This window comes from Vicia villosa, linkage group LG5 (assembly GCF_029867415.1).
Source record: "Vicia villosa cultivar HV-30 ecotype Madison, WI linkage group LG5, Vvil1.0, whole genome shotgun sequence".
In the NCBI taxonomy this organism is placed as follows: Eukaryota; Viridiplantae; Streptophyta; class Magnoliopsida; order Fabales; family Fabaceae; genus Vicia; species Vicia villosa.
This window is the reverse complement of record NC_081184.1, coordinates 59,735,041-59,752,153: the sequence shown is the minus strand read 5'-3', so window position 1 is coordinate 59,752,153 and position 17,113 is coordinate 59,735,041. Positions and strand designations below refer to the sequence as shown.

At 36.3% G+C, this 17,113-nt stretch overlaps 1 protein-coding gene across 1 annotated transcript; it reads right to left on the bottom strand.

Moving 5' to 3' along the window:
- Positions 1-14,569: 14,569 nt before the first annotated feature.
- LOC131604714 (uncharacterized) lies at positions 14,570-16,709 on the bottom strand. Its single transcript, XM_058877137.1, has 10 exons — positions 16,569-16,709; positions 16,246-16,486; positions 16,033-16,123; positions 15,825-15,952; positions 15,671-15,743; positions 15,436-15,583; positions 15,172-15,329; positions 14,991-15,075; positions 14,734-14,889; positions 14,570-14,635 (listed from the first exon to the last, which is right to left on the bottom strand). Exons 1-10 carry the CDS (start codon positions 16,707-16,709, stop codon positions 14,570-14,572), a joined length of 1,287 nt encoding a protein of 428 aa, XP_058733120.1.
- Positions 16,710-17,113: the final 404 nt, after the last annotated feature.

The following is a 17,113-nucleotide window of genomic DNA, read 5'->3' as shown; positions in this document are numbered from 1 at the left end:
AATTGCCAGCAATCCTTTACTAATCTGTTAACTATGGTGATCGAATCTATTGATCATTGCGGTTAATGGTAACAAATTAAAATCAGGGTTGTACGCCCAAACATCTAAAACACACTAAACCATGTAACTACAAATTTTCATCTTTTCAACACTGCGATGTTCATGACTACGATAAGGTAATTCAAAATACCTTCGAACTTCGCATTTCAAGACAATTTCAAATCAACTTCAAACCATTCAAATCAAATTCTAAGGCGTACAATCCTGTGCCCGAACTACGTAGACTCTGATCCTCCCTAAGGAGGTACGTAGGCACTTGGCAACAAGGCGAGTCCCCCTCTTTAAATTTCTAATCATATCAGTACAATTCTGTTTGCCACCTTTCTTTATGAACCCTGCCATGAAACCCTGATCTTTGAAATATTAGCCTTTAGGAAAGGGTTGAGGGTGCCTAACACCTTCCCTCAACCTGATTATAATAACTTACCTTGAATCTCGTATCTGCGTAGGGTTTCCTATTCGCCTTTCAGAATAGGTGGCGACTCTCTGAGTTATAATTTTTAGGCAGGTTGCTACAGCTGGCGACTCTGCTGGGGACAACACTTTTAGTTAATTATTATGCTCCTAAGGCTTGAGTGGGTTTAGGTTTATGGCTCGTGGTTTGTGGTTTAGGGTTTGTGGCGCACTTTAGGGTTGGCAAATTGCCACATTTAGGGTTTGGGGGAGGTTTATCTTTTAATGAACATTAAATTATTTATTTGTTTATTTGTTTTATGTTTTCATCTGCCTGAAAATATTTGCCTTTATTATTATATATTTGCTCTATTTTTATGTCGGTTAAACCTTAAGTGTGGGGGTTAACTTTGAGACCAAAAGGGGACATGAATCGCCTTACGAGTCTCACTGATAACTCCACTCGGAGTGGGTTAGGTATTTGGAAAGGTCCGAAACGAAGCTTGACTTTGTGGAGGGCTGGACTGGATACTTAGCTGATCTCTCCGAGAACCTACCCCAAAAATTCGAACCTCATGGATAAAATGAGTTGTTCTAAAATCCGAAGAGACAAAAAGTCTCGGAGGCTACGAACGACCCCATGAGACCTTCTAGAACCCCCCTATAAAAAGGTTGGCTCCCAAGAGCCGCTACGTCGAACCTATAAACCTAGGACTTTTGTGCTGATGTGCTCTTTATATGTTTGCAATTTATATACTTCGAATATCTATGCGTTTCGATTTTGCAGGTATCCCCACGTGGTCCCTAGCCTGTAGGGACTCTAATTTCTAAAGACCATGTCTTTCCCACGAAGGACATCACCATCTATGCATCCCCTAGCCTGTGGGGATTTTATTTTTATATCCTTGTATTCTTACAACTACGCGTCCTTCCCACGAAGGACATTTCCATTAACGCACGTCAATTGGCCTCTCGATGGCCATGCGATCTAGTGACTGTCTCGAACGGTCACCTCGTGCCTACACCTACGCACTCCCTAGCCTATAGGGATTTTCTTTCACACCCGTGTGTTTTCACAACGACGCGTCCTTCCCCGAAGGACAACTTCACTAGCATGCGTTCGATTGGCCTCTCGATGGCTATGAAATCTAGTGACTGTCCTGAACGGTCACTCCATGCTTATTCCCGCGCACCCTCTAACTTGTAGGGTTTGGATCTCCATTTACACATCACATCCCTAGCCTATAGGGATTTCTCTTCGTCCATATCGTCCTTAGATAGGTTGTGTTCCGCATAGAGAACCTTCCCACGAGGGACAAAGTCATTGGTACACATTGATTGGCCTCTCGATGACCATGAGATTGAGTGACTGTCTTGAACAGTCACTAGCCTCTATCTTCTGCATACTCTCGAATCCAAGGGATTTCCCTTAGCGTGTCATAACATTTACCCTGTAAAGATTCCAAGAGGGTCTAATGTCGCCTCTAAGGCTATCCCTAGGATCATATGTTACACGTCTGCATTGCATACACGGAGTTACAATATAAGGAGTCTCTCGCTTACGCGTGCATTTGCATTTTCATGCATTCATACATTCACATTTTCATTTCTATCTTCGCCCGCATCCATACCAACCATGCTAGCCGGTTTCCCGAAACTCCCAAAAAATCAAAGGATCGTAGACTACGGAGCAAGGAGAATAAAAGATCTTAGTCTTGCTAAAGAAAAAAAAAGATGCCTTTCGCCATGCCAGCCGCATGTCCATGCCTTGTCATAACAGGATTATGAATACAATGAAGGTTGTCATCTAGCAAGGATTAGTTCAACAAAGAGTTCCCTCATAGATACACTCAAGATGTATCTAGTTATAAAGGGGTTCATCTTAGAACATATCAAACTTTCGAGGACGCTCTACAATAACCTGGGGGCAAGGATTAGTCAAACTGGGGCAATATCCTGAACAAAGAGGCATAACTACGATGGAGGGAATTCGACATATGTCAGCCCCACACCAAGAAAAAAAGGGTCATAGGTGATACTATCCTTAGGAAAAGCAAAAGAGGTTCAGTCAAAGGAAACTCATGAAGTTCCAATACGACGAAAACCCACCGCTAACGATTTATTCCCGCCAGGTTTGACATGTCCAAAGAAAATTCGAGGTTGCCCTCACTTCTACAAGTTTAAGAATCTAAGGAGTGAAACAAGGTCAGTGGATCTACAAAGGAGATTATCCCTAGGATCAATAGGTGTTTACCGTGCTCACAATTTCAACCCTTACGACCGCTAAGTGTTACTCAAGATAAAAGTTGTACCTTCGGATTAGTAATTCTAATGGGACAACCATGCAGGTTTTGGAGTCAATTCATTCACTCACTACCATGACTTTCCAGTCACACACTTCTATTTTTAGGTTTATTAACAAACTTGAGGGAGAATGACGAATACAAAAACTAAGTCCAGCTAAATATATGCTTTCAAGGTAAGACCGAGCCGAGGATGTATAGGCATTGTTTCCATTCCCAAACAGTGGAGATATAAGGATGTTAATCCCTCGTCACCCCCTCGAGCCAGGAGTTGGAGTTTTCTTCTACTTTTTAAATAAACCTTGATTTCAACCAGGGGCAGGGTAGATTTCAATTAATTCAATGGTGTATTTTGGTTGTCAAGAGAATCACTCAATCCAAGCAAAGGATCAAGCAAAGCAAAGGTTCAAGCATATTTTCTTCCTCGCATTCATCAAAGATTGAGGAAGTAATGGAGATAACATTCACAACAATCTTCTTCCTCATTACATCATTCAAGATCGAGGAAGTATCAAATTCGAAGCTTACAAATCAAAATCAACATGGCAGTCACAACATTCAATATCCAAGGATCAAATCTCAAAAGGAACTTTCAAAAGAAAAACGCCCGCTAAGTCAAAATGGGGAATTTCAGAAAAAAAACAAAGATGACTTAGGCAAAAATTAGGGCATCCCGATGGATCAAACTCAAAGGAATTGGTTCAGGCAAAAATAAGGGATAAAAACAAAGCAAAAGAAAAACATAAAGGATAATCTTGTGACTGTTAAACCATTAAAGCTTCGCATAAACGTTGGAATCTGTACAAAATTCTTTAATCAGTACTTGGATCTTTACTAAGGTTTCTACCCAACATCAACATCGAAACTGATTCTCTTACAAACAAGGCACATCCATTGGATTAGGCGAACTTTAGGATCTGGAGAACATCAAGGAGAAATGGGTGGGTAAATAAAATTTTGAGCCTTATATCCATTGTTTCTTAAAACATGAACCAGGCCAAGTTATAACATTTAAAAGTCCTAATTGAGGCAAGGTTAATCATGAAAGCATATTAAGCAGGATTTGTTATACTGACTCCTATGTTTGTTAAAACTACTTCTAATCACTATGCTTCTTCAAGCATTCTTTTCAAAACCATCCAGTCCTAATTCATAACGGACTTCGATTTCAAAACTTGCATACGCATCGCATTGGGGTTACTTCTCGAAAGGTACAACACCGTCTACGAATATACACTTAGCATCGAGGAAATCTCGAAACTTGGTTTAATCAAAGGTGATCATTCATAATAAAGACCCTGGAGTCGGGGGAACCACATCTAGAGGGTTCTCCTAAACAGGGGTAAAAATTTCAAAGATCACAGGGGCATGCAATCAAACATCCTATTGACCAGGGGCATTCTTCCTAAGGTTCAATCGACTCGGGGCACACCTCGAAGCCCTGAAAAACAGGGGCATGTCAAACATGGGAGGAATTCAAATTCAAAGGATAGAACACCATGGATAACCCTCCATATTCTGGGGATCAAGAGCATACCCTTTAATCTAAAAGTCGAGGCATATGATAAGGTTATTTCTCGAAATATTTCCTTCATGACTTGGCAACCAGGGGCATCTTTTTTCACTAAACATTGGGCAATCGGATATCAAATCCGTAAGGTGAACAATTCAAAGCTTAAAGGTGTGGAGATCCCGGAAAGGTTAAAGGCGTGGAGAACCTCAAAAGGTAAAAGGCGTGGAGTAATTCAAAAGAGCCAAACTGGGGCAAGGCGAACAACAAAAGGGAAAGGCATTCTCGTGCTTTACAACCTCGATCAAATATTTCTCCTAACTACGATCCTAAAAAACAGGTATCGGGGAATCGCGCTAGCATCACACCCCACCTTATCAAACAAACCTGCAACTCCAGCGAGTTATATATGCTTAGGTTATCAACAACCTATCATCGGAGTATCATGCAAATACATACAAATACATACAAATCATGCATTACATACATTGGTTGATACATAACACCGTGACTTTTTATGTGGTCTTCTTTAAGACAAATCTCACGGTCCTTTCTAGGAGCCTCCTCAAACAGTCTTATTCAAGACGAATGATCACCATTTCCAAGAACCTCTTTAGGTAGTCTTTTTCAAGACATTCTTTTCTAAAAACCTTTCTAGGTAGTCTTCTTTAAGACAATCATCGTCATACCCAAAAAACCTTTTTAGGTAGTCCTCTTCAGGACGTTCTTTTTCTAAGTACCTTTTGAGGTAGTCTTCTTCAAGGCATTCCTATTCTAAGTACCTTTTCAGGCAGTCTTCTTCAAGACATTCATTTTCTGAGTACCTTTTCAGGTAGTCTTCTTCAAGACATTCCTCTTCTAAGCACCTTTTCAGGTAGTCTCCTTCGAGACATTCTTGTTCTAAGCACCTTTTCAGGCAGTCTTCTTCAAGACATTCATTTTCTGAGTACCTTTTCAGGTAATCTTCTTCGAGACATTCTTGTTCTAAGAACCTCTTCAGGTAGTCTTATTCAAGACAAATTTCTATCCATTCTAAGAACCTCTTCAGGTAGTCTTCTTCAAGACAAATTTTCACATCCATTCAAAAGACCTTTTCAGGTAATCTTACAGAAGTCATTACTTCGTTCCACTCATTACGTCAACAAAACATACTTATATGCATAAGCATACATAAACATTACAAAACCAACATAAGCATAGTCATGGGATAGGTGCAAGCATGGAGTAAACAAGTTCAATGGGTTTAAGGAGATAAAACCCCGGGATTGCATCAGCATTAGCATACATACATACGCATTAGCATTAGCATATACAAAAAGCCCAATTTCCATTGGCAATCCAAATCATTACAAAGTCCAGTTCTCATCCTGGAAAACCATCAAATCCAATTCTCGTTTGGTAGTCAGTTCCCGTCTGACTGTGACAACAGCCCAGTCTCCGACCCTCGAGTCGTGAGTCTAAAAACAGGTGAATCTCTTTCATGCAGGTACGCTTGTGAGAATCATGGCAGGCAATTCCTTTGGTGCAGGTGAGCTCGTCCAAACTAGGGCAAGTAATCTAAATGGTGTAGGTGAGTTTGCGATAACCCTCGCAAATGATCCTAATGGTGCAGGTAAGTTTGCGATAACCCTCGCAAATGATCCTAATGGTGCAGGTGAGTTTGCAATAACCCTCGCAAATAATCCTATTGGTGCAGGTGAGTTTGCGATAACCCTCGCAAATGATCCTAATGGTGCAGGTTAGTTTGCGATAACCTTCGCAAATGATCCTAATGGTGCAGGTGACTTTGCGATAACTCTCGCAAATAATCCTAATGGTGCAGGTGAGTTTGCGATAACCCTCGCAAATAATCCTAAAGGTGTAGGTGAGTTTGCGATAACCCTCGCAAATGATCCTAGTGGTGCAGGTGAGTTTGCGATAACCCTGGCAAATAATCCTAATGGTGCAGGTGAGTTTGCGATAACCCTCGCAAGTGATCCTATAGGTGCAGGTGAGTTTGCGATAACCCTCGCAAATGATCCTAATGGTGCAGGTGAGTTTGCGATAACCCTCGCAAATGATCCTATTGGTGCATGTGAGTTTGCAATAACCCTCGCAAATGATCCTAATGGTGCAGGAGCCTTTCCAGGCAATCTCCTTTAAGACGTATTCCATCCTTTCTAGGAGCTTTTCCAGGCAAACGGAGTTTTACAAAGAATTTTACAACAAAGGAGTTTACAAAGGGGTTTACAAAAGTTTCTCAATTGGGTTTATCACGTTAGTCCCTCGGCAGTGATCTTCTCCGAAACATCATCAATAATAATCAAAGGTGTTATCTCTCTTTTCCGAGTTGCTAACATACTAACTAGCATAGTTAATAATCATGCATCATTCAACTAACATACTTCATTCATACATTACGCATATACATACATGGCTCTCATTTATTTTGAGAAGCTCACCGCATTATGCATCGCATGCATCATAAACATTGCATAAAGTCAAGGTTGCCTTTTTAGGCCACGCTACGATCTAAATATGTAGCTCCTTCAAAAAAAGAGCGTCTGCTTCACAGTAAAAAAAAAGAAAAAGAGAAGAGAGAGAAAGAATGGTATTCACCTTGGGTGGCATCTGTAAGCCCATCTCCCACAGAACTTCTTCCCGGCAAAAGCAAATTTCAGGGCATTTTCAATGTTCAATCATCTTCTACCTTTGAGATCACGATAGGCAGACGTGCCTATCTGACTCTTCAGGTTTAAGAAGATTGAACAGGGGCAGCTGTCATACCCCAAAATTTGCCCGATCATTTCTGGTCTAATAATTTATCAAATTGGAATAGGGGTGTGGATAACAGGTATTTTGGGACCCGAGCATTTGGGGCCCAATTATTACAAAGGTTTTATCATTTTTGGGTATTTTTTTTGGGTTTTAATAACATTTGTTTTGATTTATCATGACTAACTATTAAGTATTTAGCATTATTAATTTTCATTTTTTTAAGGTTTATTATTTTTTAGTAATTGTATATATTAGAATTATTATTATTAATTTCATTATTATCTATTAGTATTAGTTACCATTTAAATATTATTACTAACTACTTTTACTAATTACAGTTATAAAATAAAAAATAAATAATAAAATTAAAAAAAAGTCAATTTTAAGAAGAAACGTGAAAATGGCAAGGGGAATCCATGAAAGGAAAATTTTGATTCTTCAAAGGATTTGGATCAAGTTTTCTTGACCTAATTGAATCACATATAAGGACAGAACAACTGCAGGCCAGGGGAGAGGAGGTTTTTGGCCGAAAATCTGCAGCAAAGGGATCTAGAACCGAAGCCAAAAAAAAGAAGAAAAATCCAAAGTCGTTTGGGAAATTGGAGATTGTTTCAAGGTATTGTGGACATTTAAACACGTTGCTGGAGTGTCACTCATCATATCACGACCGCAAACGAAGTTTAAAGCTCCCGGAATCGCTGCTGATTCACCACGGTTTGGTCTATATTAGAATTTTTCAATTCCATGAATTTGCGCATTACAAGGGTGATTTAATCATATATTCGTGTTCATAATCATGCTTGTGATGTTTTAGAATCATTTAATTGGAGTTTCTGTGCCAAATCATAAGTCCACCATTTTTAGGTCACTGGAGCTTCGTTTTGGGGCTTTGACTTGCAAGCGAAATTGGCCAAAACGGGTGACGCCATCGAATCCAGGGGGTGATTTCTGGTCCATCTATGCCCTTGGGATGAATTTATAGTTGGTGTTTTCAGTTTTGACTCTTGCAGGCTTATAGGAATATCGAGAAACCGTGGCCAAAGCCTGAGAAAGTCGTGGGCGAAAACGCTGGTTCTGCGAGGAAGATGTAGCTGGGCGGAAAAATTATGTTGTTTTTAAAATCTGGCCAATTGTTTTTTTATATATATTTCCCAGCGCGTACATTAAACAAGTTAATCAGCTGGTTGGATTGGCAAGAAACGTGTTTGGTGAGTTGCAAGGCGCAGGTTCGATCCTGGCTCCCGTATGCATTTTTGGCTTAATTTGTTTCCGGATGCCATGTATGATCCTGCAGGGGATCTACCATACACCTTCGTATCACAACCCTCAGATCTCTCCCATGTTAGATCCCACGCACCTGAACATAGTAGCACACCATGGACACTCTCAGGTGCATAACACAAGATCGAAGCCAGGTTTTCCTTTATTATATTATTTAGATTATTTAGATTAATATTAATAAATTATGTTTAATTTGTTTAATCTATTCAAATAGGATTGTTAATATAATTAGGATTAGTTAGTTAGAATTATTTGCTCGATTTATTTCGATTACTTGATTTAATTTATTTAATTAATTTTAATTATAATAAAAAACCCTTATAAATACATTAAGATATTAGGGTTTGCTCCATCCCATTTGCCCAAAGTATCAAAGATATTAGGATTTAATTTATTATTCGTTCCGACTAAATCTATTGGTCGCGATGGTTAATAATCGATTAATTTAATTAGTCAAATCCTATAAATTAAAATACAATTATTTTGCTAAATGGTTTTAACCATCTTATTGGTTATGATGATTAGCATATTTACCCTTATCAATTCGTTATTATTTGTAATCGAAACTATCGGTTATGAGGGGTAACGATAAATTAATAAATTAATAATTAAAATACATCAATTTGCTAAAAGTGATAATCGAATCAATCGATTAGAATTGCCAGCAATCCTTTACTAATCTGTTAACAATGGTGATCGAATCTATTGATCATTGCGGTTAATGGTAACAAATTAAAATCAGGGTTGTACGCCCAAACATCTAAAACACACTAAACCATGTAACTACAAATTTTCATCTTTTCAACACTGCGATGTTCATGACTACGATAAGGTAATTCAAAATACCTTCGAACTTCGCATTTCAAGACAATTTCAAATCAACTTCAAACCATTCAAATCAAATTCTAAGGCGTACAATCCTGTGCCCGAACTACGTAGACTCTGATCCTCCCTAAGGAGGTACATAGGCACTTGGCAACAAGGCGAGTCCCCCTCTTTAAATTTCTAATCATATCAGTACAATTCTGTTTGCCACCTTTCTTTATGAACCCTGCCATGAAACCCTGATCTTTGAAATATTAGCCTTTAGGAAAGGGTTGAGGGTGCCTAACACCTTCCCTCAACCTGATTATAATAACTTACCTTGAATCTCATATCTGCGTAGGGTTTCCTATTCTCCCTTCAGAATAGGTGGCGACTCTCTGAGTTATAATTTTAGGCAGGTTGCTACACCATGCCTTTCGGTGAATTGAACATTCCTGGGGAATTCTGACACTAAGTCTTTTAGTTCAGATGGTACCGTTGAGATGTTGATTCGGATGTAATCTCGGGTGGCGGGAGCCATTACCTGCAAAAACAAAGGTAAACTCTTTGATCCTTGAAGTGTTTTGTGAGAAAATGATATGCTTATGATGCAAACATGTGGCACACAAAAACAAATCAAACAATAGCCTTAGGTTTAAAGGCTTGCATGGAGCTGATAGGTGATACCCTCCCCACTGAAGTTGAGTTGGTTAAAACCTGTCCTAGAATAGCATTCGGGTTCTATGATCCTTGGAAGTAACATCTCAATACGGCGCTCGAGCGGCCGATCAAAATATTCCTCGAGGATAACTAACTTCGATCAATTTCAAAGCTAGCCACTTAATAGGCCATAAGTCAAGTTCAACTAAAAAGGTTCTATGACAAATTAGTGTTTAATGACATTTCGGAAGCCTAATATACTCCTTGATCGTTTTCAAGGGACATCAGTATAAACCAAAGTATCGCACTAACGATGACTACCAGATCAACCGTATCGGTACATGCCGCACAGTTTCCTTGGTCTATTGTCATATACTTAAGGTATCTCGAGATTCGGGTTAGAATCTTTCACACAAGCAAAATACCCAAACAAACCTTTGAAAAATAGAGCAATCAAGTCAAACAATTGAAAACATCGAAGTAATCTATTCTCTTAAGGTAACCCCTTTAGAAAAACATTTTGTTTTTTGAAAGTGACTCCCCAGCAGAGTCGCCAGTTCTGTGGACCTCCATTTTTCGGGCCATACCTCTGAGCGGGAGAGATACGTGAACTGACTCTTTTTTATCGCTTATGCTTTTGCATTTTTGAAAATTCACAGAGTCGCCACCGACCTTTTATTTTATCCAATTAAGGAAAGGTTTATAAAAGAAACAGAAAAAAGACCTTTAAGAAATTCTGGGTAAGGGGGTAGGTTATACAAAGGGAAGGTGTTAGCACCCTTTGTATCCATGGTTATCCATGGGCTCTTAAGTTTGCTTAGCTCACTTGTTTTTCGATTACTTTTCAATTGCTTTAGAATGCTCATATGTGGTTTCAAATACCTTTGTAAATTGAATTTGTAATGATCCTTGTGCGGATGTATACAAAATGTTTGTTTATCTTTCGAAAGATGTTTTGAAAAGAACGTTAACTTTGTAATGATCCGTGTTTGGATGTATACAGAGTATCGTCTTTTTGGAAAGTTTTGAAAAAACAACAGTGTATGAGAATTTTGTTTGTTTTGATTTGAGCAAGCAAACTAGGAGGTCTACCCTGAGTTGTAAGGTCTTTATCCTTATTTCCTTTAAAAATCTATCCTTTCACCGGATATAAACAAAAGGTTCGATTTTGTACTCGAAACAGTAGAATTTTGACTTTGATTTTGAAAAGAATGAAAAGGGATTACCTTAAGAGGTGCAAGTGTGATTGTGTTTAGATTCAGATATTTTATCTTTGAAGTTAGTGATCTAACGGTTCAATTTTATCTTTGACATACACGCAGTTTATATTTGCTGGAAATTAAAATGCGGAAATGTAAAGTGCGGAAAGTAAATCTACGCTATTACATCGATTGTGCAGGAAATGTAAACTAGCCTATTTACATGAATTTGACATCCTATACATTTATCTAGGAATTTAAAATTGCAAGAAAAATAAAAGGCATATTTTTGGATTTTTTATGATTGATTTTAATTATAATTAATGCATGATTAATTAAATTAAAATGAAGAAAAAAGATGAAAATAGATTTAAACCTAGAAATTAAGTTTAAAATATGTACAAAATATTTGTCAATTAATTTTAAAGCAAAACTAATTTTTTTGGAATTTTTGAAATTGATTAAGCTAATTAATACATGATTATACAAATAATTATACAAATAATTAAAACTTAAAGAGAAAATTATTCAAAATATGTACAAAATTAGTCTATAATATATAAACAATATTTAATATAAAGAACAATTTTTTTATGATTTTTTGATTGGTTAGAATAATTAAAAAGCAAATATATAAATATATACTAATTAATTATGCAAAATATTGAAATTATGAAGAAAAATAAAATATTTTTATTTCAGAAAATAAAATATTATTTTAGAAACTTAAAAATATTTTTTGTGTATTTTTTGGATTTTTAAAACTATTTTTAATTAATTTAACAAGAAATTAAAATAAAATAGAAAATAAAAAGATAATGATCAAGTGTGGTTGGCTTAAGAGTCTATATCATGGACTAGCGTGTCTGGTGCGTTGGATTGTGTGACTGGAACGATCATGTGGTTACTGAAACGAGGGAGCATGGTGCGCACATAGCCTGCAAAGCACTGAATCATATATTTTAAAAAAAACAAACGCGCGCAGGGCAGCCAATGAGAGGCTGCCACGAGTTCGTCTTCTTCCTTCGTCCGTTGGCTTAGGCCTGCAACTGTTGCTAAAGGTTTTAGCGACGGTTTTTTTTGCTGTAGCTACATGTCCTGCAAATCAAACGTTAAGAAATACGTGAAATAAATGAGATGTGAGACCATGGTTCGATTGCAAATTCTCCCCTGAGTTCAAATATGCCCTTAGTTTCTTCTAATTTTGCCTATATCAAATAATCCTAAAACGGATCTCAAGAACCCTAGAATGGCAATTTCGTGTACAAGCACCCAAATCTCAATTAAACTTCCAGAAACGATCAGTACATCAAACTAAACTCAAATATATGTCTACATCTTGTTAAACATGCATATATGATGAGATTTTTGTAAGTTTTAGTTTGAGCAAACTGTGTGCTATAGTGCTCGATTCTTTGAGTTTCAAAGCTTGAAACTGATTTGAATAGATTCAGTGATGCTTGGGGATTGTATTTGAGTGTTTAGTTTGGATTAAAAATGACTTAAACTAAAAATTCGAATTTCAAGTTTCTTTGAAAATTTCAATTTGATTCAAGAGTGATACAAGCAAGAGTATGGTTCTGATTTCGTCTCTCTTCATTACTGAAGTATTGTAGCCTATATATAAGCATTGAAGTGCTTAAAATCTAAGCTAGAAAGCAATAAGTGCTTTGTTGAATTTTTGACTTTTTCCACATGTGTAGCTTGGCATTTAAGCCACTATGGCTTGATTTTCTTCTCTCCCTCTGCTGTACTTTGGCTTGGGACAGAGTTTGAATGATTCTCTTGATGAGTCATGCTTGGAATTCAAGCTATCCATTATCCTTCCATTTTCTTTTTTCATTTAATCTTAAAATAAGATAAAATCAAGCAAAAATGAATAAAAAATGGAGTGGGCCTTGTCTTGGTCGTGGGAGGCCCATAATATCATGGCAAACATGTTTGAACCATGAAAACTTGGCCCCATTTGGAAAAAATGCATTTTTGAGCAATGTTGGTTTTATGCATTTTCCCAAAATTTAGCAAACTTCAACAAGGTGTAAATCCCTCAATTTTTGTCATATGAAGGAGATCTTGCACTTTTTGGAAACCTCAAAGAGTGCTATAACCAATGCCTTTGGTCTCATGTCAAAATGATTTTTGATGCTCCTTGTGTGTCCTTTTGAAAAAAGTGTCTTTTTGTTGACTTTGAAAATGACCTGTAATGTCTTTGGTCATATTTTTCAAATGGTGAATGCAATGACCATGGGATAAATTGCATTTGAAAGATAATTGAATTTCCTTCAAAATGAGCTTTGGTTTGAATTTTTTGGATGAAGGATGAGAGAGTTATGACCAGTCAAAGTTGAGTTGACTTTTCAAGCAAAAACCCTAATTTTGAATCTTAGGGTTTTGTTGATTTTTTATCTTTCCTTGATGAATTATGATCATCCAATGATCAAATGATGAATCCTTTGACAAAATATGGACTTTGACAAAAAATTTCATTTTTGACTATCTGTTGACTTTTTGGTCAAACGGGTCGTCTGTTGACGGTTTGAGCTGCTGACGGTGCGTCTGAGTGAATTGAAGTTTGAAAATTTGTATGATGGTACTTTGAGATATATGGATGTGCATGAAATCCATTTGAGGTCTCAAAAACTTGTTTCTTCTGTAAAAACAAGAAAACCCTAGTCAGGGACTGTTTGTGTAGGAGACAGTTAAGCGTACCTGATTTTTGTGCAGTGTTGAGTCTCTGCTAATCGCGTGATATTCAGAAGACTTCTAGAACAAAAATCTTGGAATTTTGAATTGTAAAAGATTGATTTGATTGATGGTACAAAACACTGAGAATTGTACTGCCAGCAGTTTGGCTGTCAACTGACTGTTCAGGCATTAATGTAGCAGTTAGAGTGAAAAATCAACAGTCAAAGTTAATTTTCTTTTTTTGTTGTTTTTGTTTTATGTGAAAAATGAAAGTTTATTTACATGACTTGTTAAAAAACACAGACATAATAAATAACTAATATTTACTTGTTACCAGTACAGTCTGAGTTTCCTGATTCTGCGCCTGCAAAAAGATTTAACTCTGTACCAATTGTGTCAGTACTATTTATCTGTAAATAAATAAATAGCATGTGTGAAGTAATAAACAGTATTTGGCGTTTGCGTAAGGATAAATTCAACTGCAAGCCAAATTACTGTATAAGAAAAATTCTAAAAACTAAGTATTTCATATGTCAGGATATTTGTTGAAATAAAAATCCATGATTATATGAGACTCTTAATTTTCAGATTGGAGTTTTCTTGAAAAAAGATGCGGGCAAATTTTGGGGTATAACACATAGTTTATGATCTTTTGTATCTCCATCTTTTGTACTATGGATATGTATTTGTACCAGTTGGAACTCATGTATTTTGGCCATGACAGTTTGGGCTTTTTTACTTGTACTTATACATTATCTATTCCGCTACTTATGTTTATGATTTTCGAGTACCATTTTAATGCCATATACGTATATCCTAGGCAATGTATGTATGGGGTGTTACAGACTCCTTGTATAAAAAAATAACAGTAAGTATTAAGAAAATGATGTAACTTAATTCTTATTTTTCAGGCAACATTAACATACAATGGAATCATCAACACGATCAATGACTGGGTTTTGGGTTATAGGTATGCTACCCCCCTGCAGATCAGACATTGAGATAAAGATTAAGATACAAATATTCATAAAAGTCCTATGTATATGTTCACACAAAAAATGCCCTACTTCATTAGTAATACAATCTTTCTCAATTTCCTTGACAAATTCTTCATCATAAGAAAGTTTCCAAACAGATGCTTGGCCAAATGTTGGCTGAACTTTAGCCCTGAACGCCATTTTTTACCAAGAAGCATGTCAAGTTCATCGGGATATATCATAGGGTCGTCATCACCTTCCTACACATTAAATTTAATGTAAGTACAAAACTTAATACAAAAAATATTATAATAGATAATGAGTTATACTTGACCTCAAGCATTGCTTTCTATCAACAGACTTTCCAATAATGTCGGCAGTCAGTGTCCCAAAACACAAAGCGAAATTTTGATTCACTATCAATTACATATATGTCAACTCGATACCTTTTAGAAAAATCCATAGCATAAAAACTATTAGAACATTAAAAATATTGAAGAATGGCAAATGAATTAAACTGAGGAACAGTTGAAAAATACAACCTTGGTATGGCATGTTCTACATTCTGTCCACATGAACATTTGTATGGATTGTTCACATCAGATGCCTTTAAAGAACATTTAGTACATCCATAATAAAACCAACCATGTTTTGAAACAAAAAACTTTTGAGTTGTTCCAACAGTAACACATAACATGTCCTAAGATACAATAAGTTAAATATTAATATATGCAACAGTCTAACATAAAATCATCTATATAAAACAATATTGAGCTGACTTTTAGAAAATTTCCATAACCATTTACCTGTTTCACCTTGCATAGGTCACTCAGAGATATACATTTGGCCTTATGGACGAAACTTTCGACTGGGGTGAATTGAGAGGCACCAGACCAAAGAGACACACCCTTTGAGGACTGCGAAGGCTTTCCTGTCTGCTCATTTGCAGGTAACCTGCAACATTGTACCAAAATGAATGTAAAGGATGATAACTTTTAAAGGAGCTTATTATACTGTAAGAAGATAACAATTTGTATATACTTTGATAAATACTCAGATATCTCTGGAATGTCTTCGTTAATTAGCAATTTAGATCCACTCCATCCATTTGAGACTGAAATAGATAAAAAATAAAGTATCAAATTAACTACAGACAGATATCACAGTTTAATAATAGGATTTTGTTGATACACACCTTGTGATTCCTTTATCATTGCATGAGTTAGTACAATTACAATAGCACCACTGTTTTTTTCATCATGGTAGAAATCCAAAATTTTTGTTCCGTAGCTCTCCCATAATGTGCAGTTAACGATGACACCTCTGTAGAAACAAATATATAAAGATCAATATGATAAAAATCATCTACTTAAATAGAAGAAAATTGAAATTAGATAATTTACTTCAAGTCTTTAAGACTTAATGAAACAAATGACTTTTTTCCAGAATTGTTACATTGAAAATTGTTGATTTCTTGAACTACACCAATAATATCTACAAAACAGAGTGAAAATGAAGTTAAAAGCAAGTTCTGTAATAATATAATAAATTTCAGTAGGAAGAAAATAAATGACCTAATATATATATACCTTCAAGTCGGTTCAGTTCACAGTTACCTGCAAGAATATCAGAAAAGTCTTTGAAATATAAACTTTTGGGAGGAAGGTTCTGAATATCAACTTCCTTCATAGTCGTACCACCAATAAACACAAACTTCTTGTCATGATCACAAAGCCTCCACTGGAAATTGTTATCATAAACAGTTCCATTGTTGATAATGCAAGACATGTTTTCACGTATTTGTTCTTTCCATTTCGGTGTATGGTCAGAACGAATCAAAACTTGTATCCTATCACCCTGTCGATGACAAACAACAACAATATCATAACTGAAAAATATACTAAGCTACAAAACGATTTGAAAGAATACGAAGCATTACCAATGCGTCCATTATAACCATTTCCAGATGCTCCTTACCCTTGCTGCTGATAACACTCCATAGATCAACAACTCGAACGGCCAATCTCCATGTTTCCTTTGAATCGTTAACCTCCTTAAGGGAGCTAGATTTTCGGCTCATCTTCTGTTTACAAACAACATAGAAGACAAAAAAAATATCAGTATTCAGTTAAAGAGATGAAGAACGAAACTGGGGGAAGGAGATATAAAATATACCGCTGAAGTATTGATTGAAAACGGAAACTGGAAGGAGGAAGAGTTAAGTCATGCAATGTTGGTACTTTGTATTGTACGAATATATAGCTCTGTAGGGAGAAAAAAATGAAAGGGTAGGGTTTATTAAGATGAATGTTCCAATGCAATGAGTGGCATAGAACGTAGTGCAATTTTTTCATATTCCAATAAAAAAGATATGCATTAAATTAGTTGTTGGAATGTAATTATGATTAGTTGTATAATTACTCTCAGGGATATGTAAAACCTTCTTAAATTGACTGTGATTAGGGTAATTAAGGAAATTTGGTG